The following is a 27,399-nucleotide window of genomic DNA, read 5'->3' as shown; positions in this document are numbered from 1 at the left end:
CAAGGTGTGCGGTACGATTCAACGACATCGGTACATTTTATACTGGAAAGATTTGGTTCGATTTGATGCGCTCACGTCTTTTAAATCGAAACCGATTGTCTGATTCAAATCGGTTTTCGTTACAACCCCAACCATCTAAGCATTTTCTGTAGCACTGTCTCACTTGTGTTGCACGTGATTTGGAGCCTATCCGAGTTGACTCAAGTCATGGAGGAAAAAAGTTTATCAATCATGATGATTAAAAGATGATTTTGTGAACAGACACAATTGTTGTGGCAATGTTGGTGTAATTCATCTAATGTATGAACTCCCTCAACCCTTCAATCCACTGTATTCACATATCAATGAATGCAGTTTTAAATACTGTGGGTCATCATGGTGTATTGGATTATATCCAATGGATTGAAATTAAGGTCACCCATTGAGATGCAGCAATTAAATTCTTAACATCTTCAGCCAATGCAATGGCATTTTAATAAATTGACCAGTGAGCTCTTGCTGTCACGTGCATCCAAAAATAGCCCGTGTGAAAGAAAACGGGGTTTGTTGCGGAGAGCTGTCACCAACCCTTTAGATGTACGAGAGAAGATGTGCTCAACGCCTAAATGCCTGGCTGCGGCTTGCACAAAGATAAAGCACGTGAGATGCAATCGCCGCATACACTGCACATGACATCATCGGGTGAGCATGAAAGCGGTGTGAAGGGTGAAAGCAAAGCAGAGAAACATGGGGAAAGAGTAGACAAACCCTGAAGCCCTTGCATACTTTGAGCACGCACCGCAAAACTAACAGGAGCAATGATGTCAGCTACTTTCCCACTGGGGAACAATATGGGAAATTAGGGTGCACAAAGCAGAACACCCCACCCCCCTTTTATTCAAAATACACAAGAAAGACTGCTACACTAATGACTGCATGGGTCCAATACTTTACACGAGAATCCAAGAAAAACTGTGATGAAGTGAAGCAAGGATACAAAAATATCAGCATGTAGGTGACCAAATTATATGAGTAGTGAATTTTTGCTCTAATATAATTAGTTTTATAAACGTAAGGTGTAGTTCCAGTTAGTTTAAAAATACCTGTATATGTTCCTGTTTATTTTATTTCGTTAACATTTTTTTTTCAATTTCACTTTTTTCATTGGGTTTCCTTAACTACTTTAAGGTAGCCGGCCGCACGTGAAATTGCTTCCAGGTGGTTAATATCCTCACGCAAGTACAGATAATGTAAACATACGTTGATTTCTGGCAATATTGTACAAAGGGCAGTATCTACAGTACACCAAGGTTAAAGAATAGTCTTCACAAGAAGGGATACTCATTTATCATTCGATTGTTTTGCATTCATGACCTAAAATCTGTTTCATTTTGATATTTACTGTAATTTTTGAGGTCATGAACGGTGCACGATAAAGTGTTTTAGAGCGGTGTCACGTTGCGAGGTGGTGGTGGACCCCAAAAAAGCAGGCAGGAGGGAGGAGCAGAGTGTACTTGAAGAATTCTATTTAAAACAAGAAAACTAAATCCTAAACAAAGTCCAAAGTAACAAACAAAAACCATCACTGAAGATAAAACATAACAGCAACCAAAACATGACTGAAACAAACCTGATTGCAGCAAACAAACAAACAAACATGACAGTAGCAAGAGCAGACAGCAACACACATGACAGTCGTGAGAAGCAACAATGACCCGACACTGAGTGTTCGGACAGGAGTCCTTTTATACAACCAATTACCAAATGACCAACAGGTGTGCAGCTGCCGGGGGAGCCCTACAGTGCCACCTGTTGGTCCCTAAACTGAATCATGACAAGCGGGGGTTGATTTTGGAATTTCATGACTCATGCGCGTAGGCCTGCGACAACATTGTTACTTGCGGCTATGCTTGCTGTTTTTTCATTTGAGTGTTTTCTGTTTTTCTTAATATAATAGAAATATTTCTTCCCGACTAACGTACAAATTCGTACTGGTCATAGGGACGGAACTTGATCGTCCCTATGACCAGTACCCCCACTGTACGTTTTTTTTTCCACAGATATCCGGAGCTGTTTCCTTCCAATTCGTTGACAGAGTACGTCTCCTGTGGACCATTTTGTTGTACTTCATTTAAACAAAACAGCCGTGAACCAAATATTTTCACCTTTTATGTATTCGTTTCACGAATAACAACACCAACATACGACAACATAGTATGTACAGGACATATCGCAATTAAGGTCTTTTTCACAGCCCACTACAGTGGAAACATCGGCATAGACTGCGCTGTGACTGAAGAATATCAATTTTAAAAAAAAAACAATACAATCTGAAAAGAAATACCAGTAAAAAGGTGACATGTTCAAATATGTCTATTCATATTTACAACAATAGAACTTTTTAAGGAGGAATTTTATTTTACATATATCCTATTGTAGCGCCACTATGATACCACTGACCTGCTTCTTCATTTTGCAGCTTTGCATGACGTGTTTAATACTTCCAAACAGTTACACTCAATTGATGGGTCAGAACCCAAAAGTGGATCATGGATTCCTTTTCGGTGGGTCGCGTACAGGGAAAAGATACATGGGACCATTGGTGTAAGACAGTACCAACATACGACTCACTGGTTTTCATTAACTTATATTCAGGTTATTTTTTCTGTACAGATGTTGCATTTACGATTAGGATTTTACTATTGTTATTGTGTATGTATAAAATATAATATACAATTTCAAAGGCAACATTTTAATACGACATGGGGTCAGTTCCCGCTCAATGACGGTGTGTATGTGGGTGTGAATGCCTGGTTGTTTTAACATGTGCCCTGTGGCTGACACGCAACCAGTTCAGGGTGTCGTCCGCTTTTCACCTCGAGTCAGCTGGGAGAGGCTGCAGCACCCCCAGCGATCATGTTCAGGATAAGCGGTATTGAAAATGGATGAAACTTTTGAACAATAATTTTCTTTATTGTTCTTGGTTTATATAAAGTGGGTTGTGACGGAGTGACAATTTGGAAAATGAGGGTCACGGGGTGACAACAGGTGAGAATATACAGTACCAAGCAATTATTAAATACATTCATTCATTCATTCATCTTCCGAGCCGCTTGATCCTCACTAGGGTCACGGGGGGTGCTGGAGCCTATCCCAGCTGTCTTCGGGCAGTAGGCGGGGGACACCCTGAATTGGTTGCCAGCCAATCGCAGGGCACACAGAAACGAACAGCCATTCGCACTCACACTCACACCTAGGGACAATTTAGAGTGTTCAATCAGCCTGCCACGCATGTTTTTGGAATGTGGGAGGAAACCGGAGCACCCGGAGAAAACCCACGCAGGCCCGCGGAGAACATGCAAACTCCACACAGGGAGGCCGGAGCTGGAATCGAACCCGGTACCTCCGCACTGTGAAGCCGACGTGCTAACCACTGGACTACCGGGCCGCCCTCTTATTAAATACAGTACATCAAAACAATACATAATAAATACCCACCTTTTCTACCTCATTAGTAGAAAATCATTGTTTCCTAATCAGGCAGCCCCTGGTTAGTGTGTCGATCTCACAGTGCAAAGGTACCGGGTTCGATTCCAGCTCCGGCCTTCCTGTGTGGAGTTTGAATGTGTCTCGCCAGGCCTGTGTGGGTTTTTTCCGGATACTCTGGTTTCCTCCCACATTCCAAAGACATTCATGGCAGGCTGATTAAACGCTCTAAATTGTCCCTACGTGTGAGTGTGGGCATGGATGGTTGTTCGTCTCTGTGTGCCCTGTGATGGCTGGCAACCGGTTCAGGGTGTCCCCCGCCTACTGCCCGAAGACAGCTGGGATAGGCTCCAGCATCCCCCGTGACCCTAGTGAGGATAAAGCGGTTTGGAAGATGAATGAATGAATGTTTCCTAATCGGGCAGACCCTGATTAGCGTGTTGGCCTCACCGTGCAAATGTGCCAGCCTTCTTGCGTGGAGTTTGCATCTTCTCCTCGTGCCTGCGTGGGTGTTTTCCGGGTCCTCCGGTTTCCTCCCACATTCCAAAAAAATGTGTGGCAGGTTAATGGAACACTCTAAAGCAGGCATGTCCAGCTCTGATCCTGAAGGGCCACTGTCCTACCTGTTTTCCAGCTCTCCCGGCTGCAACACACCTGGTTCAGATGGTAAGCTCATCAGCCAGCTCTGAAGCAGCATTAGAACGTTCCTGATTTTTTGAATCAGGTGTGTTGTCCATGGGAGAGCTGGAAAACAGGCAGGACAACGGCCCTTGAGAGACTTGGACACTGCTGCTCTAAAGTTTCCTGAGGTGTGAGTGTGAGCGTGGATGGTATTTGTTTATGTGTGCCCTGCGATTGGCTGGCAACCAGTTCAGGGTGTACCTCGGTACCTCGTGTACCACCCCCACCCACCCACGCATTTCCTAATACAGTACCGGGCTCCCACCTCATTGGGAGCCGGCTCCTGATTGGGGAGCCGGTTGGGGAGGGTTACATTGGTACACACGCACGCACGCACGCACGCACACACACACACGCGCTGCAGTTTAGAGAAGGGGGGAGGGGTTAGAGAAGAGACACACACAGCAGCACTCTGAGAAGCAGCGAACAAGACAGACGAGGAGACGAGAGAGCTAGTTAGTGAAAAAAACAACACGGTGGAAAGTGGAAAGGTGAGAAAATGGATAGGAAACGCAGTGAAATATGGACTCATTTCCATTTAATTGATAGTTCAAAGGCAGCGTGTAGACTGTGCAAGGTTAAAATATCCCATAGATCAGGCTCCACAAATAACCTGCACAGGCACATCAGAAAAGTCATCAGTACAATTTGAAGAGAAAAGACAAGCAAGGGAACCAGCTATTAATGAAGGTGCTAGTGTGTCTGCAACTGTTGCTGCTACTGCAATGTCACAACTGCCTAGATGTACAACCCAGAGCTCTATGAACCACTTTATGCAAAAAGCTATAAAACCAGCAAAACAGAACACAATTGATGAGGAACTGGGTAAAATGATTGCAAGGGATTTTCATCCATTTTGTGTTGGCTGTGTGTTGTCGCAACATCTGTCCCCTCAGAGAGAATCTTCTCCAAAACAGGGCAAATATTAACAGAGAGGAGAAAGAGGATCAACCCCTCAGAGCTGAGGCACTCGGTTTTTCTTCATGCCAATCTTCGCTAAAGACAAGCTAAAACCTTTACCTGGATGCTGCTTTTTTCCTTTATAATAATAATAATAATACATCACATTTGTAAGCGCCTTTCACAACACTCAAGGACACTGTACAGCCAAGACCAATAGTAAAACACAGATAAAATAATAAATAAATAAAGAAAGATTTCTTTCTGTTTTACAAATTTTAATTTATAATTTGTTGTGTGGTATTCAAAGCTTACTTATGTTGTTTTACTGTAAATAGTTAAATGCTTATAAACATACACATTCAGAGATTGGAACTTTTTGACGACCTTGTTTTGAGATGGGTCTTTGTACTTTGTTTTTATTTTTGTAGCACTCCATGTTGAGTATGTTCAGAAGAATATAAATAAAGCCATATAAATAGTAAATATTTGATATGTCTATTTTTTGCATTAGTACTTCATTTTACACATAATATTACGTTATTTTTGGTATTAATTTAAGCAACAAAAAAACTGAGGAGCCATTTGGGAGCCAAAGGAGCCGGTTCTTTTTAGGGAGCCGAACCAAAAGAGCCGGCTCTCTAAAAGGAGCCGGGATTCCCATCACTATGATATATATGAATCATAGCGATAGAATTATATTATGGCGGTGGTAATTTGTTGTTGAACGACTCTCATGAGTAATAAATGAATCAGAATACAATAGTACTGTACTCTCAGTCAGATGCAGGTCAATTTGACGACATATTCACTAGTCTTTGTGAGAGGTACCAAGATCTAAACTGAGGCTCAGAGGGGATCGATCCTTTTCTGTTGCGGGTCCCTCTCTCTGGAATGACCTCCCACTGAACATTCGGCAAGCCTCCTCACTGCCCATCTTTAAAGCCCTCCTCAAAACTCACTTGTATTCTTTGGCGTTCGACTCAGCATGATTTGTCCTTGATTTTACTGCTTGGTGCTTTCCACCGCCTTTATTACCGATTCGTCTTACTGTTTATTGTGTATGTTAAATCGCTCCATTTCCAGCACTTTGTATGCAGCGATGGCTGTTCGAAAGTGCTCTATAAATACTGTTGACTTGACTTGACTTGACTTGACTCACGCTAATAAACTTTTTTTCACTGAAAAGTGACCATGCCAATTCAACTTAATGTAACGTTTAGTTATGAATTTACAAGTTATTAATTTTACATCCATATTGGGAGTGAGCAATTAAAAGTTGTCATCTGAATATCTGCACAGCTCTTATTTTAGACTGTCAGGTAAACATCTCGCGCATTGATTTTACAGTCACCGTACTTATCGTTACTGCGCTAATGTATACTTCCGCGCATTATAGTTCGCCATTGGCATTTTAGTTGTTGTTTTTTTTGTTTCGATAGAACATTATGATTAGTTGATAAATAAAACATAGATTTTACATAACAGTATTAAGTGTTAGATGAATACAATAGTATTTGATGTTTTTTGCACGCTGCTTTTTGCATCGAAATTACACGGTGAGGAACTACTTCCTGGCCAAAATTTGGTTACACCCACTTCGCCATTTTCTACTCGATGAGTGCGTTTTAACGAAGCTATAGCTAGCTTTATCTTAAAAAATCGTTTAATGTTACTCCAAATACTTATCGTGAATCGACTTGAATTGGCAAGCTATTTTTCAACCAGGCATAGGCTACAGCGTTGACGTAGTGGTGTGTGACGTGACGAAAATTAAAGGTAACGGCTTGCCGTTTAGGTGGCAACGTGCTTTCTGTTCGTTGTTGCACAAAGACGACTGACTGCCCGGTAGCACGTTATTCTTTTTAAAACTGTAAACCTGCCGGCTGACACATTGACGTCCACCGTGCAAGACTCAAAGACCGAGGAGATGACCACCTCCGTGGGGAACGTGGCTGATAGCACAGGTTGGTTCCCTCTTAAAAGATGAAATGGAGTAAGAAGGGTGGTGGTGGTGGTGGTGGTGGTAGGGGCGACAGAAACCGGCCGTCATTTTGAGCGTTGATATAACCGAGTTGGAACAACGTGAACATTTTGGTGTGTATCTTGTATCGTAGTGGTTTTAAAAAGACAACGGTGTCTTGTGAGAGTCTAGCTTGATTATATAATAGACATTTGTCACATGATCAAGCCTGCGATGGCTGATGTTTTAAATTTTTTAATTTGTCTTTTAGTACCTGTTCTGCAGGGTTAACTGCAACCTAATTCCTCCTTAAAACGTCCGATTTAATGTGCAGGATTAATGTAAAAGCAATATTTGAGCATTGATACTAATCCTCTCTGTAAATGAATGATGCTATGCTGACCCGCTCCTATATTTGTTTTGTCACCCCATCCATGTATTTTGTCATCAATTAGCATTTGCATGTTTTCAAGGCAGCATGCCCATTTAAAATAAACTATGCTCGAGCAGTCTTTTTGCATGACTGTGTGTCAGCAGTTCTTCATGCATGGAAACATGCCCATTTTCAAAGAATGCCCAATTTATAAGATTTGTTTTCCCTCACTTTGTTTTGAAAGAAGTTACCCTCAACCTTTTATCGTTGAATAAAAATCACCATCTTGTTTTTCATTGAATATATATGTGATCAGTGTTTATAATTTATTTTTCGTTGGTCTGCCATTTTCCATCCATCACATCTAATGTCTTGTTTTCCCCCCTTCCCCCCTGTTCCTTGGGCTGTGTTGGTGCTCCAGAATCGTCAAAACGTATTCTTTCCTTCCAAGGGTTGGCTGAGCTGGCACATCGGGAATATCAGTCAGGGGACTTTGAGGCAGCAGAGCGCCACTGCATGCAGCTGTGGCGTCAGGAGCCTGATAACACAGGCGTGCTGCTGCTCCTTTCCTCTATTCACTTCCAGTGCCGAAGGCTTGACAGGTCGGTGAGGTGGGCTCGTCATGGGTCCAATGCAACACAGATGCGGTATAGCTGCAGGGAGTCAGCGATTTCTCTGTCATCAAAGAACCATTTTTCTGAGTTTTGCTTGCTCACTAATTAAATACTGCCTCCCAGCAGTGGCCTCAGTGGCTACGGTCTTTATTGACAGGTTTCATCAAGAAATTATTATCTTACATGTTGCAGGTTGAAAATGTTGAACATGCAGGACGTTAGTTTGTTGGACATCAATGATATCAAATCGATCTTCAGTTCAAGTATGTTCACACAGAAAAGAGGCCGACTGTGAGTCCTAATCAAAATAATTATCATCCAAATGATGGTTGTTATGTTGATGAAATTTTTGAATTGAATTGAAAAAGATTTTCCCTTGAAGTCCAAATACATACGCTCTCCACTTGATATTCTCGCAATTTTCATAGTTCAAAACAATAATGAATGCAGTATGTTACCGATATATATTGTATTTGAAGTCCCAAATCCTTATTCGGTATTGCATTTTTTTCTGCTAGAACCCGTCAGTGGGTGTGCGGTGCTCAATTGCGTGGTGTGGGGGGGGGAAATCACCAACTCTTGTTTTCGCGATTGTCCACTTGGGTCTGTTTTGGCTGTGCCCTTCTTGTATGCTGGACCTATTAAGGCTGGGCATGAATGGCGCTAATCCGGGTCTAGTGGGTGCTATGGCACCGTCAGAAATTTGTATCATCCAAGTTAAGCCCCTCCAGCATTTTATCGATATACCAAGATATATTTATGAATCATTTTCTCAGCCCCCCTTTGTATTGGTCGAACTTCCTTTAGCTTGGGAGAGAAAAAAATCCGGGAGCCATGCCTGAGGCTGCATACAATATGACCAACAATCACTGCTTCAATATGCATTTTAGTTCAGGAGTGTATTTTGTTTGGACAATTGTAGAAGTGTGTCTTGTTCTGTAATACGTTATATGTTGCCAGTTGCGTTTTCAAGCTAAGTAGATGGCTTCTTTTTTCACCCTCATGAAATAAAAATGGATGTCGAAATGCGTGTCGTTCCTTCAGCCCCTACATATCATTCACACAGGAATGTTAAATCTTTAGTAGATGACCCCAATGACCCCCCTGATGCTAACCAAAACAGCAGCACATACAAAGGCACATAAACAGTCTGATATTATTTTCAGTGTGAGGTGAGCAGGTTCAGGAGTTTCCTCCTTGTTTTTAAAGATAGTGTTTTAAAGTGAGCATTTCAGAAGGCCCTTGTGCTCATTCCACCAAGTTGCATACATCAAGTTTCTGCATGTCCAAGTATATGTGTGTGCCCTCTCTGCTTTGATTATTGTTTCTTCTCAAGGGTGCAATTGCATAAATGTGTCCAAGGCTAAATGAGGGAATGGATAGATGTATACTGTAGATTTCCTTTCACATATTGCTTGGTGCCAGAAATTCACTTGTGGATTTTTGACCCATCTGTCCCGTTTCTAACCCAACAGGTCAGCTCATTTCAGTACATTGGCCATTAAACAGAACCCAATGCTGGCCGAGGCGTACTCCAACCTGGGGAATGTGTACAAGGAGCGAGGGCAACTACAGGAGGCCATTGAACACTATCGGCATGCTCTGCGACTGAAGCCGGACTTCATCGACGGATACATCAACTTGGCTGCAGCTCTGGTCGCCGCAGGGGACATGGAAGGAGCAGTGCAGGCTTATGTGTCTGCATTACAGTACAACCCTGTAAGTCGAGCACTACACGTTGGACCTGGCACAAGCCATCAGTAGCAAGAGCAAAGCTGAAAAGCAGTTGTTTGCAAAATATCAAAGTGATTTGTTTCTTTCTCAGGATCTTTACTGTGTGCGCAGTGACTTGGGCAACTTGCTTAAAGCACTTGGGCGCTTGGAAGAGGCCAAGGTATGTCTGGTGTCGTGGTCTGGTGTTTGAAATAATGTGGTGCTTTGATTGGATTTTCTGTGTGTTGTTTTTAGTGTCACCCCTCCTATTAGAGCCGTCCTTAGGCTACTGGCGTTTTTTTTCCCTTCTCCTTTTTAAGCAAATAGAGACTCTCACCTTTACCGCAGTTTGCCCCATTATATATCAGAAAACAGGTCTTTCTCCTCTCTTATTAAAAAGTGTGCATTGCATACGCTTTTAAAAAAATGTTTATCTTAAATGATAAAGCCCATGTGAGTAAACATACACTAATAAATCATTATTTTATTGATAAAACATTCTCAATAGAATTAAAAAAATGTTTTCCCCGGTATTGTAGACATTTCCCTTCAACCTTACCAGTTGTCCTAATTCCTTTTGGTTTCTTTTGACCTTCGAAAAGACATCATTCCCACCCTTTAGGAAGAAAGGCTCTATTAGGTCAAACACTAGCCATCTGTTATAATGCTTCTATACAATTGATAGTTGACTGTGGGGGGAAAATGCTGGCTCGGTCTGTGAAGAATATATGAACTGATAAGTACCTAGTTTCTATTTGCAGTGCCAAAGATAAGATGGTTTGTAACCTCACCGCTGTACTCCAGTATTATATCCAGCTAATGGACATTACACACGTTTCCTCCCCACCTAACATTCACACTGAGAACATTTACGCTTCTATTTGCCACTTGAATTCTTTTCCGATTACAAGCATCTCCCTGTGCGGAGTCAAATCTGGAGGTGTGCAGTTGAACTAGTGGTTACAGGCCCTCTTATTTTATGCTAGATGAGGGGGGTTAAAGGAGTGGGGATGGAGTATGAGGGAGTGTCAAGTTCCTCAGCTCTGTCGCTCTCTGGCTCCCCGCGCGCTTGCTAAGGATTGGTGGAGTGTGCGCGCCCAGAGCTGTCTTCCTGACCTTTCTAACGCCCACCCTCCCACAAAGTGCTTTTCATGTGCCCATTCTTTCTTTTAGTCAACTGCGCCTCACTGTGCCATGTTTTCTATTATGCCATGATATAGTCACCCATAAAAACTTCAACTTGGGTGCCTTTCAGTGGTACCTTCCGTTAGTGTCAAGCAGACAGCTCACAATCTGCACTCCACCGCCTGCGTCAGATGCGGTTCGAAAAGGACAGGCGTGCGCAGCAACAGCGATGACTTCTTCATTTCAGAGCTGTGGAGCCTTCTAGATCCAAATAAACCACAGACTTTTCTCCCTACCCCATTGGCCAGGATTCAAGAAAGCAGGCCAGGACAAAGCATTGTAAGCATTAAAATATTTCCTGGAAATGCTAAAAGGCAGAAAATCAACGATTAACTCTTGTTCCATTTTGCTTCAGATATGTAATTTCCTCAAAGCAATGGGATCAGTTCATTATGTTTAAGATCAAGCCTGTAACTGCCCTCCTGTAGTGCCAGCTCAATTGAATTTGTACAATTGATAGGACTTCAAGTTACAAGCACAAAAAGCCTTTCTTCCCCATCTCGCTCCCTCAAAACATTTTTTGGGTTTTCTTTGAAACATTTTTTTGCATGAATGAATACTAAATATAGTTGGTTATGCTTGATGTGTTTTGGAAGAACCTGCTACATTTCCAAATTGAACGACCAAATGCATTGTTTATCAACTTTACTAACAATGTTGTTTCTGATTTTGTCTCTTTTGGTTTCCCTCAACTGAAATTGTTGTATAGAAGGTTTCAGGTGGGTGACACTATTCCTGCGTAGGTGCCCGGCGGAAAGGAACACTAGGGGCAGCCTCAGTCTTCTCTTCTTCCAGCCAGCCGCGGCCACCACTCTGACAAAGTCCAAAAATATGGTAACGGGTTTGTAACAGCCACCAAAAAGAAAAACCACCTCACTTCACGCTTGAGCTCCTCTCTCGTGGCATCTCTTGAAGAGCAAATGAGAAAAGTAGCAAAAGAAATGACAGTAAGCATTTTTAAGATATGCTTATACTAATTACTGAGTTCTAAATTAAGTTTAAAGAAACTTGGATTTGGAAGCCGTAATGGTGAAAAACAAGTAAGAACGCTCTAACTCTTACATAACTCTTGATTATTTTTCCTGTTTTTTATTTTTTATTTTTCCCTTCTTTATTGAGTTGCAGTGCTCTGATGATGCAGATATTGCGCTGTGAGTCTATAGTAGCGCAGGGGCTGCGCAGCGAAGCCCTCCAGGCAACCAAAAAGGCACAGCGCGCCAGCACGCGACCCTCTACCCCAATCCCTATGGCCTCATGGTTGCAGACCTCCCCACCCTTAAAACCAGCCTCGCTCCCAAATGCCCCAGTGTCTCTGGAGTTTGGTCATGTACAAGTTTGCTCTCAACAGTCCCTACTGACTTCAAAATGTCCCGTGTTATTTGCATCATAACCTAGGCTCCTCTTGCTGTGCTAATGGTTCCTCAACCGCAATTATTCAAAGAGATGGTGGGTGTGGCGTATGCCAGTCTGGTGTGGCAGGCTGTCTGCCAGAGGGTGTCGGTCTGTGGCTATTGCACCAGGCCATTTAGCAAGCGAAGCAGCAAAGCGATGGCCTCTGCCAGGAGCGAGGCTGCGCAGGCGTGGTGCATTGTGGTGGCAGCAACCCCACCTGCGTGATGTTGTCGCGCATGCATTTCAGGGACCATGACCAGCACACTCGGTTCACCATCACAGGTTGTGAGTTGTCATGCTTTCATAAGATGTGTTGCTTAAATTCACACAAACTTTATTTGGCTCAGTAATGGGCGTGTAGCAATTTGGGTTGTTGCTACTCCAGTGGTTTGAAGTCAGTTCACACTGTTGGGTATTCATTTTGCCACCGAGCTTTTAAAATTGTGGCCATAACTGCACGATGAGGGCCGATGTGTAGGTGTTGGTTGGATCTGCGCAGCGTAGGGACAAGCAATGCAGCTTAGCGCAGCAGACTTGTGCGCAGGCGAGCCCGTGCTGTAGACTCACTTTTTGTTTTCCCGGAGTTAAGTCACTAATTTTGCTTTCTCTTCCCTTTTTTGTTGTCGTTTTTTTTCTTCTTGCTTTTATTCCCCCCCCCCCCACACACACTTTTTTTCTTTTCTTTTTTTTAACAATCCCATGCCCTCCCCTCTCCGTGCTATACTTTCCCTTTCCATCTGTTCTCTTCCTTTCCTGTTGCCTTTTCCACTGTGAAATCAAGGCTTGCTACCTGAAAGCTATTGAGACTCAACCCAACTTCGCAGTGGCTTGGAGCAACTTGGGCTGTGTGTTCAATGCCCAGGGGGAGATATGGTTGGCCATACACCATTTTGAGAAGGTCTGTTACTATATTTTCAAATGCCCAGAAAGAAATGTTTGAATGTTGTTTGTTCATCCCATATATTAATGTGTACTTGTATGTCTTGTGTGCCAATTTTCAAGGCAGTGACACTGGACCCAAATTTCCTTGATGCCTACATCAATTTAGGAAACGTTTTAAAGGAAGCCCGAATCTTTGACAGGTCAGTCATCTCCATCCTGATGTTTTTGTACCTATTGTTTATCTAGCTTGTGTAAGGTAACCAAATTTGTTGTGATTACAATAAATCTTATTTTGCGCAGTTCAGTGTTGTTGATTAAATATGAGGCTTTAGCATATGTTGTGTTTCCAGAGCTGTGGCGGGATATTTGAGAGCCCTGAGTCTTAGTCCCAACCACGCAGTTGTTCATGGAAACCTGGCCTGCGTCTACTATGAGCAAGGCCTCATTGACCTGGCTATCGACACATACCGCCGAGCTATTGAACTGCAGCCTCACTTTCCAGATGCCTACTGCAATTTGGCAAATGCACTGAAGGAGAAAGGCAATGTAAGGCAACAACTTGGAGCACAGATTCACACCACTGACCTGAACTTTGAATGATCTATCACTTCATTCGACGTAGCAATGACAAAATACTCACGTGACAAATGTTTTTTCAGGTGTCTGAGGCAGAAGAGTGCTACAACACAGCTTTGCGTTTGTGTCCAACGCACGCAGACTCCCTGAACAACTTGGCTAACATCAAACGTGAACAGGGCAACATTGAGGAGGCAGTTCAGCTTTACAGAAAAGCGCTAGAGGTACGGCTTGATGATCGATAAGAGTTTACTCGTGGGTCAAATATCAGTTTGAGAGCACCATCAAAATGGCTTCAATGTGTCCAGGTGTTCCCAGAGTTTGCTGCGGCTCACTCCAACCTGGCCAGTGTTCTGCAACAGCAGGGAAAACTCCAGGAGGCCCTCATGCACTACAAGGAAGCTATCAGGTTTATATTCATGCAATAGTATACAGAATAACTGATTGTTGTCAAGCTGTGCCACACCACACGTGTGATTCTTTAACTTTTGGTCAGACAGTGCCACTATTATAGAGTTTTGACTTTTAATCTGGTGCGGCAGAACATGAAAGATCACAGGTTGTCTTTAAACTGTAATTATGCTGTTCAGAAATAACAGTGAGGGTTTACACAAGGTGCTAACACTGTCTGTGATTTACAGAATTAGCCCCACATTTGCGGATGCGTACTCAAACATGGGTAACACATTGAAGGAAATGCAAGATGTGCAAGGAGCCCTCCAGTGCTACACCCGTGCCATCCAGATCAATCCTGCGTTTGCTGATGCTCACAGCAATTTGGCTTCAATACACAAAGTAAGCGTTGTTAGACTTTTGACTGTGTCACCAATGACCTTGTAATTTGTTATTTATATCGAGCGGTGTTATTAGTACTTTTAACTATAGAATTACCCGAGCTTCTATGATGGGAATTGACCAAAAAAAAGAAACGTTTGCATGATAATGTCGTGGTTGACTCTTATCTTGTATATATATTGCGCGTCGTCCCGCACGCGGTCTGTCCTTCCGTCTGTCCCTTTTCAAAACGTACCTACTTCACCGCGACGCTGCGCGCCGCCACTGCGCGCCGCCACTGCGCGCCGAAACTGCGCGCCGCCACTGCGCGCCGCTCAGGCAGTGGCTCACTATGATCGCGCGGGCATCTTAGCGAAAAAATGTTGTCTACCCACAAGCATTGCAATGAAATTGTTAGTTATTTAGTAGAGCTAAACATCTCTTTATTTTCGCGATAAGCAATGAAGATGAACAAAAAGTTGAACCAAGCAACAGCACTTTTGTGGGCCGAAGGCCCACCTTACCAGCCTTCCGCAGGAACTAGCTGATGAGCCGCCCGGAGGGCGGCGAACCAGCTAGTTTATTATAAGAATGTATCATGTTTCTCATGTGCGATGGTGTTGGTCTGTAAGGACTCTGGAAACATCCCAGAAGCCATCGCATCGTACCGCACCGCCTTGAAACTCAAGCCTGATTTTCCTGATGCTTACTGTAACCTGGCACATTGCTTGCAGGTTGGTGGGGTTTTTTTCATACTGTTTTTTTTACCATTTACACATTCAATGTTCGGCATTGTGTTACTGTTTGACAGCATTGCTGGATGTGATGTAATTTCTCCCAATTTTTTTAGATTGTGTGCGATTGGACGGATTACGATGAACGGATGAAAAAGCTAGTGAGCATTGTTGCTGACCAGCTGGAAAAGAACCGCTTACCATCAGTTCACCCCCACCACAGTATGTTGTATCCACTCTCTCACGGCTTTCGCAAGGCCATTGCTGAGCGCCATGGGAACCTTTGCCTGGACAAGGTACACTTTGTCTTCCAAGCCATATTTGAGTAATTCGCACCAGGGTTTTGAGCGTGTTTTAGCAAGGTGCACAATGCGACCTCCTAGCATAGTTTCTGAAATGAACCCTCTGTGACTCGTACCATTCTTCCACGTTTGCTTATTTAACAGATCAATGCATTGCACAAACCTGCTTACGAGCATCCAAAAGACCTGACGGCCAGCGGTGGACGACTGCGTGTTGGTTATGTCAGCTCAGACTTTGGCAACCACCCGACTTCCCACTTGATGCAATCCATTCCTGGCATGCACAATCCTGAGAAATTTGAAGTGAGTCGCTGTAAACAAGTCAATTTATTAGTTATAAATTGAAGCTGCAAAGAAGTTTACCAAAAAGAATCATTGGGCAGGGTTTTATAGAAATATTTCATCATTCTTATTCAATATGTAATCTTTCCCTTTCATACCCAAGGTGTTTTGCTACGCACTGAGCCCTGATGACAGTACGAACTTCCGAGTGAAAGTCGTGGCAGAGGCTCATAATTTCACAGACCTCTCACAGGTGATGTCTTGTATTTTCTGAAGGTCATGGCTACAAATAGAGCTGTTTGTAATTAATATTTATGAAAAATAGTCTCACTGGATTTTTACAGATTCTTTTATCTCTACTTGTAGATTCCTTGTAATGGCAAGGCAGCCGATCGTATTCATCAGGATGGGGTCCACATTCTGGTCAACATGAATGGTTACACCAAAGGGGCCAGAAACGAGCTTTTTGCCCTGCGCCCTGCTCCTATTCAGGTAAGATCAACATATTGATACAAATTTCTGTCGCGATACGGGTAATTGCTATATCGACTTACTATTGGATGAGGAAAAAATGGACATGACAGTTTTGTGAGAGTTGATGAATGGTCATTTACGAGTGTTTCTTTTTATATACGTCATCATTGATCACTCGCACTACTCCTTGCCTCTGCCGTCATTTAACTGCTGTGGGAGTCGGCCCTCATAAGTACACAAACAGTAAAAAAAATGGTTCAGTGCGACTGATCCAGTTCGGCTGACATGTCTCATGCACGCACAACTCTTGCGTTTTTAGTGAGGCGTAGCATAGTGGAGTATCGACAATAATAACCAAGTAGCATGAATGCCAACCATCGTACGGCTTACAGCTCTCGTCTAGGGTGCCATTTTTGCATAATTTCATAGCTTGCTTATGCACTGTGGGTTCTGAGAGCATTGGCTACAACCGCCAGGAATTTCTGACTGGTGCCAGATCACTTTTTCGAGTGGCTAAATTGATTGACAGTGCGACCAGCCAGCGTACAGTCTGTGTAGCTCCGATGCAATGTCACTGTTGCATTGAAAAATTATAACTTGTTTGAAATTGCTGGATTGTATACGTTTATACAAACACGACAAGTAGATCGTATAAAATGCATTCAACAATTTGAGTGTTAAATTAGAAGATTATTGATTATATCACATAGAAATCGACTTTTGTTGAGCCAAGATACCTTTATTACATTAGAAAATGTCATGGTTGATGGGCGTTTTAAAAAATTGTTTATCGTGAGAAAATGTATCATCCCGGAAAAAATTATCATGACAGGCTTACTGATGCTTAATAATTTTAAGCTTCATTTTGGCTGTGTCTCTAAGAGTCAATCGTGTCTGGCTTGACTTTAAAAAATAATAATACATTTTAAAGTCATTTATCTCCTTAGGCTATGTGGCTAGGTTACCCTGGAACCAGCGGCGCACCCTTCATGGACTACATCATCACCGATAAGGAGACATCACCTGGGGAAGTAGTTGAGCAATATTCTGAGAAGGTTGCCTTTATGCCACATACCTTTTTCATTGGTGATCATGCCAACATGTTTCCTCATCTCAAGGTTTGTACTGCCTCCACGTGCTGTCATTTTATTTATTTAGCTAAAAATTTTTTTAAGTGTGCCGGTATGTTTGGGACCCACAGAAAAAGGCTGTGATTGATTTCAAGTCAAACGGACACATCTTTGACAACCGCATCGTTCTCAATGGTATCGATCTCAAAGCCTTCTTGGACAGTCTGCCAGATGTCAAAGTTATCAAGGTAGATAACATTTTTGATGGTGGAAAAAAAATAATATGAGTGGTTTTGTTAAACAGCACTGAACGTGGTGCACTAATCCACTTGTAAGTTATTCCTGACAGTTGAATAAGGATGACTTGTTTGTACAAAATTTACTAAACATGCAACTCAAACTTTGGAGGAATCTGTTCTGTTGGCCAGATGAAATGTGACAACAATCAGGAGTCTGCTGCAGACGCAAATGGAGCATTGTCTATGCCTGTGATTCCCATGAACACGGCTGCTGAAGCAATCATTAACATGATCAACCAAGGCCAAATACAGGTCACCATCAACAGCTTCACCGTCAGCAATGGCCTTGCCACCACACAGGTATGTATTACAGTAAGATGATCATTTTCCACATATTTCTATTGAACCAGTGTAAATGGGCATTGGAGTGAGTACCTCTGCACCTAACCAGAAATGTATTAAGTTTGTTTGATGGTTGAGGGACAAGTAAAATACTTTCTGAGAAAATTCCATTGAACCAGCAGCTTGCCATTGGTTAGAGTGAATGTACAGACAGATTAATGCTACTTTCTCTGTCTGGATGTTGAGGAACGTTGCATGCTTTGCGATAGAGTGCTAAAATGTTCTTATAAGTGATTATTTTCACCCCCATTTCAGATCAACAATAAAGCGGCCACGGGAGAGGAAGTGCCACGCACAATTGTTGTGACCACCCGTTCCCAGTATGGTCTTCCAGAGGACTCCATTGTTTACTGCAACTTCAACCAACTCTACAAGATTGACCCCCCAACCCTTCAAATGTGGGCCAATGTAAGTCAGACATTCTTCGATTATGCACTACACATTCATAGCACAAGTTCATTTTAAGCTTGCATTTAAAAGAATTTGCAACTCCTCTTTGCTGCAGATCCTGAAACGTGTGCAGAACAGTGTCTTGTGGCTCCTTCGGTTCCCTGCTGTGGGTGAGCCCAACATCCAGCAGTACGCTCAGAACATGGGCCTCCCCGCTTCTCGCATAATTTTCTCGCCAGTGGCCCCCAAAGAAGAACATGTTAGGAGGGGTCAGCTGGCTGACGTATGCTTAGACACGCCTCTGTGCAACGGTCACACCACAGGCATGGATGTTCTGTGGGCTGGAACACCCATGGTCACTATGCCAGGTGAGGTTTTTGATTATTTCAGAACAAGACACACACACTATTTCTCAAGAGTATGAAGAGTATGTAAACACTTCAGTTATGATCACCCATATACATCCTCGTACAGGTGAGACCCTTGCTTCACGAGTGGCTGCTTCACAACTCGGCTGCCTTGGCTGTCCGGAACTCATCGCCCATAGTCGACAGGACTATGAGGACATAGCAGTAAAACTCGGATCTGACATGGAATAGTAGGAAGAAATTTATTCTACCTTGGGGAAACATTTGATTTACCTTTTTGAATGTTTGTCGAACTTGAGGCCGATTGATCCTTTTGTTTTTTCCCTCGCAGCCTGAAGATGATTCGTGCACGTGTTTGGAAGCAGCGCATTTGTAGTCCTCTCTTCAACACCAAGCAGTACACGATGGACCTGGAGAGGCTCTACTTGCAGATGTGGGAGCACCACAGCAAAGGCAACAAACCAGAACACATGTTTCAAGTCCACACAGTAGAAACTGGTGACAGTGCCTGAACTGGAATCCCGCCCCCAATTTATTCACAAAATACCACAGTGTTTCCTCCCCACCATTTTATCCCAAACTGTGCATCCTCGTTTGAATGGTTTACTCGCAGCCCTCTTCTGAGAATGATTGTGTTGCACATTCTCATCGAAGTGGGGCTAAAAGTGTCATGAATACACACATTTATCCCCCCAACCCCCCATCACCTTTTGTATGTGATTGAGACGACAGTAAAGGAACGCATGAGACAATTGAGCGACCACTGAATACTCTTACCTACTTGGATCAGTAGTAGTTCTTCTCATCGTGTGTGTGGAAGTACAGGACTAATTGAAGCTTGTGGCACAAATATCCAACCCGTATAGTTCTATTTATTAAATGATTCGTGTTTTTTTTTTATGTGAATGTATGCCATGGAAATTGTAAGTCTTGCGTTCTTTCAGCTTTGAACATTTCATTTTAGCATAGCTTGCAACTGCTTGACAGATTCTCCTCAGATGTTTATTTAATGACAAAAAGGGATAGGTGTGTATTTTTTTGGGGGTGAGGGGGTTATAATGATGTCCTCTCCTCACCAAATCTGCAGTCAAGTAGTTGTCTCATTTTTGATGTTACACTGCTTACTAACATTTATGGTCATTTTGATTAAGAACAAGTTCTATATTGCAGAATAGCTGAAAGATCGGATTGGTCTTGTTTTAAATCACACTGAAGGAACAGCCTTGGTAAGTATTTTCCTAGCATTTTTGTTTTTGTATAGTTTTTTGAGTTGATGCTGTCACTTATGCTTTGCTCTTGATATGGGGAGAAATAAAGATGGCAATTTGAAAAAAGTCTCAAACATTTGTATGGGTATGGTTGATATACAAAGACGCAGTGATTTACATTTGTTTCAGGTAAGGGAGAATGGAAGTAAGTATACACATGTGTAAAGGGATTTTGGAAAAGGTGGAGAGGGCCCTGATCTCATGTTCCAGGCAAGATAAATTTAAGTTTGTGCATTTTAATGTGGTTAAATCCCCATGTGCGTGAAATAGAAGCATCCTTTTGGGGAAAATCTAACTAAACCCTCATCTGCTTTCATGTTGAGGCACAGTGGCATGGAATGAGTTAATAAAATTGATTTTATAATACATTGTGTCATACGAGGCCGACTCGTTTTGATAAAGCAGCTGCTCTACATAGACTAACGGTAAAGCAGCTGCTCTACATAGACTAACGGTAAGTCAATGCATCGTGGAAAGCATCTTACATAGAGTAGCAATAACATTGATCTTGGGCTTATTTGTTTTAGACTTTTATTTTGAAAGCAACGGACAAAGTAGAACACAAATATTGGCTTTTGTGAATATTCACTTGTCTTGTATCTTGTCTCTTGTCAACTTGGCTTTAATTTTAAAGCACACACACCACGTCTGGTGGCTTCTCTCATTCCAGAGCAAACAGGAGAGTAGTGCGGGGTCGCCCTCTGACCATCTGAAACGTTTGCTATCTAGAAAAACGCCATTACTGTACTGTAAACGCCCACCTAAAAACAAACAGATCTCCGGTTAAATGCAGCAAAAACGACGAATGGTAATCATCGTGTCATTTACCCCGCGTCTTCAACAGCTTGTGGGAAGAGACTCAAACACGCCAATGTGAAGATTATGACGTATATTAGCATGACTGGAATTATGTTTGATAAATGATATGTATTTAGCACTTCCTGAAGGGACCAGATGTCCACACTCCAGTTAAAGGACTACAACCCCCATGGACCGACGAGAGCTCCTCTCTTCATTGCACATGCGCAGTCAAGGGTTCCAGTCTGGACAGCTGGAGGAGAAAATGGCAGCACGCATGCTAGGACAGCAGGTAGGACGTTGAATAAATGTGAACATCTTATTTGTTTGACATGAGTTCCATCTCGATATTCGTGGATATAAAAGATAGTAAATGCACTATAAACTGGATGGCGACCCGCTGTTGATTTAAAATACCACAAATAATTACACGCGGCTTTGCACTTGAATGACTGCTAAAGTGCTAGCCTACCCGTTAGCTGCAAGGGACAGTGTTTGTGTTAATGTTAACACGCTCACGTTCTTGACAACATGAATGTTACAATTTTGCGCCTTGTTTTTTTTTTTTGCAGGCCCGCCTGATTAGCACATCAGCCATTAGGCCTGCAGCCAAACTGGTCAAGGTATACATATAAAATGTGGCCTGACCGACTCTTCATACGACATAACTTTAAATCGGTGTTTTAATCTCATCTTGAATTTCCATTCAGCCACCAATTCAGGTTTATGGCGTGGAAGGTCGCTATGCCACTGCTCTGTTCTCAGCTGCCAGTAAGCAGAAAAAATTGGACCAAGTCGAGCAGGAGTTGGGTAAAGTGAACGTAAGTAAAGAGGATTTTGGTGATCCGAGCAGGCTCGGAAGATTGCAGACGTTATTAACTTTTCTCAAATACTGCTTTTACCCCCAGACCCTCATCAAGGACCCCAAAATTTCTAGTATTGTCATGAACCCTCATGTGAAGCGGAGCCTCAAGCAGAAGACCTTTCATGATGCCCTTGCAAAGGCAAAAGTCTCCCCTATCACAATGAACCTCATCAGTGAGTTGTCGCTTGGCGCTTATTTTTGAATAACATAGTTTCATAAATATTCGTCAACTGCTGGTGAGAAATACTATATCACAGTATTTTTACATTGTGTAGCATGCAGGACTTGGTTATCATTATTGCTTTGGCTAAAAATGTACATGTGTTGATTTGTTGTATTTTTGGTTTGTGCAGATGTTTTGTCTGATAATGGTCGTCTGACGCTAACTGGTGATGTCATCACTGCTTTTTGCAAGATGATGAGTGCACACCGTGGGGAGGTGATCTGCTCTGTAACCACTGCTCAGGTAGGTCGCACAAATGTTTCTGCCTGCTTATTACTAGAATCATGTTTTTCCATGATTATTTACTGTAGTCATACATAGCTGCATGCACCCAATCAATATATATTCATTTCAGCCTTTGAATCCAGCTAATCTCGCTGAGCTGAAACTTGCGCTTAATGGATTTCTTCAGAAGGGTGAAACTATCAAGATGGAAACCAAGGTACAATTTTAGTTGAAATTTCACTTTCCTACCATCTTCTCTGTTCATCACTAGTAGTGTATCGTAAGGACTGCATTTCAACCGCGATCGAATAAAGTTATATATATATTAACAGTTGTACCCATAAATATACCACAAACACTTCAATAGCATTCCAGATGCAGAGATCTTCAGACACTCTTGTATCGGAAACCGCTTGTGGATTCAGAATTATTGAAGCAGTGCAGTCTGGTGTTTAAAAAAATATATACTGCACAGCAAAATGCAGAAGCTACATCAATGCTGCCAACAATCCAAGCCTGTGTGAGGGAAACTCTGCTGCCTCCTGGGCTACTAGGCTGACCGGGCAGTTGGTGCTTTGGGGTTTATTAGCTCAAAACTTGTACATCCACAGTCACAACACAAACTGGCAGTTGTAATGAAATTCATAGCTACAGTGCACTCCGCTTAATAGAACACCATTGGGCCGAAGCGCTTCTGTTCTACTAAGCGGAGTTTCTATTAACCGGAGACACTTTATTAGGTACACCTTCAGACACGTCGACGACCAAGTTATGCACGCAGAAAAACCCCTGCTGACGAGAAGAGATATTTCGACTGTGGACGTCCATATCTTTAATCAAACAACAAAACAACAACTTTAATCAACTTCAGTCAAACATCTCAAATCACGAGAAAAATTTCGTTACTTTTGTCTGGAAACAGGAGTCCGTAATTTTGCGGTTGACTTCCCTCTCAATTGGCTGGATAAGAGGGAAGTCCTGGAAACCGCGGGCGTACCTTCTGAGAATCCGGCAATGCATCGTATCGTCTGAGTATGTCCTTCTTATAGCCCTCGTCTCTTGAATGAAGTTGAAGCCATTGTGACGTGCGTGTGTCTGTGTGGAGTGACGCGTGCTACCTGTTACTGTATACGGCTAGAACTACCGCGTTTTCTCGCGATAGTGGTACAGTATCGCGATAGCTACACTTCGAAAACCACTAGTTTACAATGTTCATTGCTTACGGCCTGTTCTATTAAGCGGAGATCTGTTCTACTAAGCGGAGTATCTTTATAGGAAATTGCATTAGGCAAATCCGTTCCAGAGCATTTTGCTCTATTAAGCGGATTACTCTATTAACCGGTGTTCTATTAAGCGGAGTGCACTGTATTCATATGAGAAGTTGAAGCTGATTCAAATTGTGTTGTTACCGTGTTTAGTCCTAGTTTTATTAAGCTATCGGAGTCAAATCAGCATGCATTGTATTGTATTGTAAAGTACACATGGGTGCCATCATCTTATTCTCCATTCTTGCCGACTGTCAGTCACAAATCGTAGGTAAAGTTGAGTCAACCTGAAGTTTGGTTGAACAGTACTATGAATGGTTTGGTTTTCTCTTTAATGTGTTTATGACGGACATAAGCGTTGGCTCGATTGAAGGGACTCTTCAGTACAATACATATTCATACTGTAGACTCTGCGTCACCAACATGGTGCCCGTGCAGGCACCAGGGTAGCCCACAAGAACCACGAGTAGCCTGTGGGCCTGTTCTAAAAATATCTCACCTGAAGTGATCGTTTGAAAATATGTGCTTTATATTTTATTGAAATAGTTTTATAATAGCAACTGAATATTTAAATCTGTGTTGCTTATGATGGAAAATCGTTAACATAATCAGTATCTCCACATATTAACAGATAGTTGGAGGCAGTTTTGACAATTATATTTCAGAAGTGTGTAAGAAACGGCGCTTACCCTTTGTATTAATCGGTCCTCAAGAAGTAGCTTGCACTTTCAAAAAGGTTTGTGACGCCTACTGTAGACGGTATTTTTGCTAAAACTTGTTTTGAGGTTTTTGGGCCTCGTTTCAGAAAACTGCAAATAAGTGACTTTTCTATGAGTAACAGTGGACGTGTTATGAAAAAAAATCTGTGAAGTTGCAAATGTAGAACTAATATGTGGTTGGGGGAGGGGGGTCCACTGTATTTACAATTTACTTTTGGATGCAAGTGAATGTTTTCTGCTTTTTAAATGAGATTTTCATTAAACTTTTTAATTACCCTTTGAGGACTAATATCGATGTATTTTAACTCAGTATTGTAATAATAGCACTAGGATTGTGCATTTAAATGAGATTTTTATTTTCATTAAAAACTTTTTAATTACCCTGTTGAGGACTAATATCGATGTATTTAACTCAGTATTATCTCTAATAATGGCACTAGGATTGTGCAATAGTAACAAAATTTATGCGACTTACAATGTCTTCCTCTTTTCAGTCCGATCCTTCAATCCTGGGTGGGATGATCGTCAGCATTGGGGACAAGTATGTGGACATGTCCACAAAGACAAAGATTCAGAAACTGACTAAGCTCATGAGAGAATCCTAAGTCCTGTGGACTTCATCTTGCATCTGTTTTAGAAATGACCATCAAGTGGAATATAATGAAAAATGTAGATTGCTACCCTACCATTGCAGATGGTTCAGATGTCGTGTCTGTACTTAAAATCACTTGGATGTGAATAAAACCTGAATAATATACTTGTATGTGTGTTTATTTTTAAATTCTGTGTACACAGACTGGCAACATTATGACAACTTTCAGACACCCCAACCCCCCACCCTTTGAGATCCAATAACTACCACTCATAAAACTTTAATAGGGCCTATTTTGATGGCTATTGATTTATTCACATAATTGTGTTAATGGGGTTTTATTACTATTGTGGTGTTTTAGAACACTGCGTCATGCTGAACGCCAGTATAAAACCGCATTTTCTTTGCCTCGTTCAGCTTTGAACACGGTGAACTCGTTAAACCGTGGTATGAATTGTGGCAACGCGTTTACCAAGATGCGAGATTTGTGTAATTTGTGTAAATGTACTACGCGTGTAATGCTTTTCCCCTCGTTTTGTCAACTTTTCGCTCGGGTGACGGTTTTCCCGGAAATACGACATCGTAACGCATACGCATGCGCGGTTATTCCATCTTGCTACACGATTTTTTTTTCAGGCGAAAATGGCTTCCTGTCTTATCTCGCCTACCGTCTGAAGGATTATAAAAGATGAAGCCATTGCTCGCTTTTACTTGCGGACACCTGGGCGTACATCGCAGACATGACCGTTAAAAATACGATATTAACATTTCACCGTGTGTTATCCCAAGACTGAGGTATGTTTCCCCCCCCCTCCCCCCAGTGTATGTTAATGTTTCCTTTAGAAAACCACGTTACTTGTATATGCATGCCTCGCTTCATTGCCTCGTGGACAATAACGTGTGTAGCGTTAAAATTGAATGTGATCCCAGGTGCTTGTATTGTTGAGTGTATAACATAATTTGCCGTGTTATTTTGGCGTACCCAACCCCCAGCCCCCTCAACAGAAAATGATGCATCACGTGACCTGTAGCAGCAGCAGCAATGACTTCTGTATGGCACCTGCAGAAGATTGCCACCCGGCAAGCAGATTTGATCTATGCAGCCTCCAATCTAACAAGTTCTACCCCTGCTCTCCCTCAAACTCTGGCTTGCACCTGTCCTTTGCAGGGCTGGCTCCATTGCCACCGAACATGCACAAAGTGATGGCGGGTCCGGCGCAAGAGACCCAGAATTCATTTCAGCTTCAGCCGATGACAGTCAATAGCGGGGAGGTTGCAGGGCCTGTCGGCACTAAAAAAACAGGCAAAGTGAAGTCCGGGAGGAGAGGCAGACCATTGGGGACCACCAAGTTAGCTGGTTACCGCACAAGTACTGGACGTCCACCTGGGACCACAAGAGCTGCTGGTTTTAAAACCAGCCCCGGGCGGCCCCTCGGTACCACCAAAGCAGCTGGCTATAAGGTGAGCCCCGGGAGGCCTCCCGGTAGTGTCAAGAGTCCAGCGAAGCTTAAGGAGCAGGAAAGTGGTGGTGATGCTCCCAAGAAAGTCGACTTTAGTCCGACGAAGCTGGACTTCACTGGCTGTGATCTTCCGCTGCTTGCCTATGCCATGATGGAGAAGAGAAACTTGTGTGAGCCTCTCGTTAAACCAAATGAAAACAGTTCATAACATCGGAGCGCAGAGAAAAAAAATGATGACACTTAGCCAAGCATTTGTCCTCAACTTCCTAACTCAATTTCAATGTACAGTCTTATCTTTGTCAAAAAAAAAATCCCTTTTGCCAAGAATTGTCTTGGCGGGGAAGCATGCATGTTATGTTGGTGATAAAAAAGTGACTCTTTTGTCATCTTATGATGCCTCCTTTAACACGTCGGACCAGTATCTTGTACAGTTTTCTATATATATACAGTATATAAATAAGTATTTTGTGGTAAACAGCCAGTCATATCACCACTATTTGAACGTATGTAAAATATGTTATCCACTTAAAACATTCATGCTTGTTTTCTTGTAAATACCGGATTTTTGATACAACTTCAAGTTTTAACAGTGTTGTTTATGATGCATATACAGTATCATAAGCCAGTGTTCCCAACCTTTATTGAGCCAAGGCTCAAAACCACCAAACAAAAATGGCACTTAAGGGTATTCATAGGTAATTATGTGCCTTCTGCCATCTAGTCAAAGAGGATTTAATTGTTCTGCTTGTCACTATGTTGCTGCCGTAGATAGTTGAACAAAGAGACATTATTTCTAGTAAATAAATCATTTTTGGACCAATCAAGTCAATTTCAATGCTTTCCCGTGGCACGCCTGATTCTCTCTCACGACACACAGGTTGGGAATTACTGTATAAGCTCATGGAGGCTGCTTGGTTTTAATACATTGTAGTTGCTGGGCGCGCCATTGTTACCATGTGTGTCTGAGTGAGGGTGTTAAACACACCCTCACATACTTTTCACTATGTTTTCTAACCATATCACTTACAAATCCATGGCATGTTGTTGCACTTTGTTGACAAACAAGAATCCAAATAAAATTGCTTTGTCTATGGGTTATTGTTTAATAGAAGGTGTGATTCCCTCTGTGTACACCAGAGGACCTCCATGTCTAAATACGACAATGAACCTGTAACATTATACATAAGTTACCGTTGTGTTCAAAT

General features: G+C 42.4%; 3 protein-coding genes across 5 annotated transcripts; all 3 read left to right on the top strand.

Annotated features, from left to right (window-relative positions):
- The first annotated feature begins 6,630 nt into the window (after nt 1-6,630).
- Nucleotides 6,631-20,113, top strand: ogt.1 (O-linked N-acetylglucosamine (GlcNAc) transferase, tandem duplicate 1). 2 transcript variants are annotated; one of them, XM_052059043.1, is made up of 22 exons: nt 6,631-7,013; nt 7,834-7,984; nt 9,472-9,715; nt 9,822-9,890; nt 13,068-13,184; nt 13,289-13,368; nt 13,519-13,714; nt 13,828-13,968; nt 14,053-14,153; nt 14,386-14,539; nt 15,151-15,252; nt 15,369-15,548; nt 15,699-15,857; nt 16,000-16,089; nt 16,203-16,328; nt 17,258-17,428; nt 17,512-17,628; nt 17,809-17,979; nt 18,277-18,429; nt 18,527-18,784; nt 18,891-19,009; nt 19,111-20,113. In XM_052059043.1, exons 1-22 carry the CDS (start codon nt 6,977-6,979, stop codon nt 19,289-19,291), a joined length of 3,117 nt encoding a protein of 1,038 aa, XP_051915003.1. In that variant the 5' UTR covers nt 6,631-6,976; the 3' UTR covers nt 19,292-20,113. The 2 variants fall into 2 exon arrangements, with proteins under 2 accessions (XP_051915003.1, XP_051914993.1); XM_052059033.1 differs by having other exon boundaries at nt 7,804-7,984.
- An 856-nt stretch (nt 20,114-20,969) lies between these two features.
- Nucleotides 20,970-24,899, top strand: atp5po (ATP synthase peripheral stalk subunit OSCP). The gene is made up of 7 exons (XM_052060582.1): nt 20,970-21,137; nt 21,418-21,468; nt 21,556-21,666; nt 21,754-21,883; nt 22,064-22,176; nt 22,289-22,375; nt 24,637-24,899. Exons 1-7 carry the CDS (start codon nt 21,036-21,038, stop codon nt 24,745-24,747), a joined length of 705 nt encoding a protein of 234 aa, XP_051916542.1. The 5' UTR covers nt 20,970-21,035; the 3' UTR covers nt 24,748-24,899.
- Nucleotides 24,900-25,077: 178 nt separating this feature from the next.
- Nucleotides 25,078-27,287, top strand: LOC127597577 (UPF0461 protein C5orf24 homolog). Of its 2 annotated transcripts, none has more exons than XM_052060719.1 (2): nt 25,078-25,529; nt 25,728-27,287. In XM_052060719.1, exon 2 carries the CDS (start codon nt 25,743-25,745, stop codon nt 26,400-26,402), a length of 660 nt encoding a protein of 219 aa, XP_051916679.1. In that variant the 5' UTR covers nt 25,078-25,529; nt 25,728-25,742; the 3' UTR covers nt 26,403-27,287. The 2 variants fall into 2 exon arrangements, with proteins under 2 accessions (XP_051916679.1, XP_051916669.1); XM_052060709.1 differs by having other exon boundaries at nt 25,099-25,529; nt 25,740-27,287.
- Nucleotides 27,288-27,399: the final 112 nt, after the last annotated feature.

Source organism: Hippocampus zosterae, chromosome 1 (genome assembly GCF_025434085.1).
Source record: "Hippocampus zosterae strain Florida chromosome 1, ASM2543408v3, whole genome shotgun sequence".
In the NCBI taxonomy this organism is placed as follows: domain Eukaryota; kingdom Metazoa; phylum Chordata; class Actinopteri; order Syngnathiformes; family Syngnathidae; genus Hippocampus; species Hippocampus zosterae.
This window is presented reverse-complemented; position numbering and strand designations above follow the sequence as displayed.

Coding starts and splice junctions, on each gene's coding strand:
- atp5po (XM_052060582.1), top strand. CDS start 21,036: ATGGACCGACGAGAGCTCCTCTCTTCATTGCACATGCGCAGTCAAGGG. Junction 21,138..21,417: donor CACGCATGCTAGGACAGCAG/GTAGGACGTTGA, acceptor TTTTTTTTGCAG/GCCCGCCTGATTAGCACATC. Junction 21,469..21,555: donor CTGCAGCCAAACTGGTCAAG/GTATACATATAA, acceptor ATTTCCATTCAG/CCACCAATTCAGGTTTATGG.
- LOC127597577 (XM_052060719.1), top strand. CDS start 25,743: ATGATGCATCACGTGACCTGTAGCAGCAGCAGCAATGACTTCTGTATG.
- ogt.1 (XM_052059033.1), top strand. CDS start 6,977: ATGACCACCTCCGTGGGGAACGTGGCTGATAGCACAG. Junction 15,549..15,698: donor GGAACCTTTGCCTGGACAAG/GTACACTTTGTC, acceptor CTTATTTAACAG/ATCAATGCATTGCACAAACC. Junction 17,629..17,808: donor CAGATGTCAAAGTTATCAAG/GTAGATAACATT, acceptor TCTGTTGGCCAG/ATGAAATGTGACAACAATCA.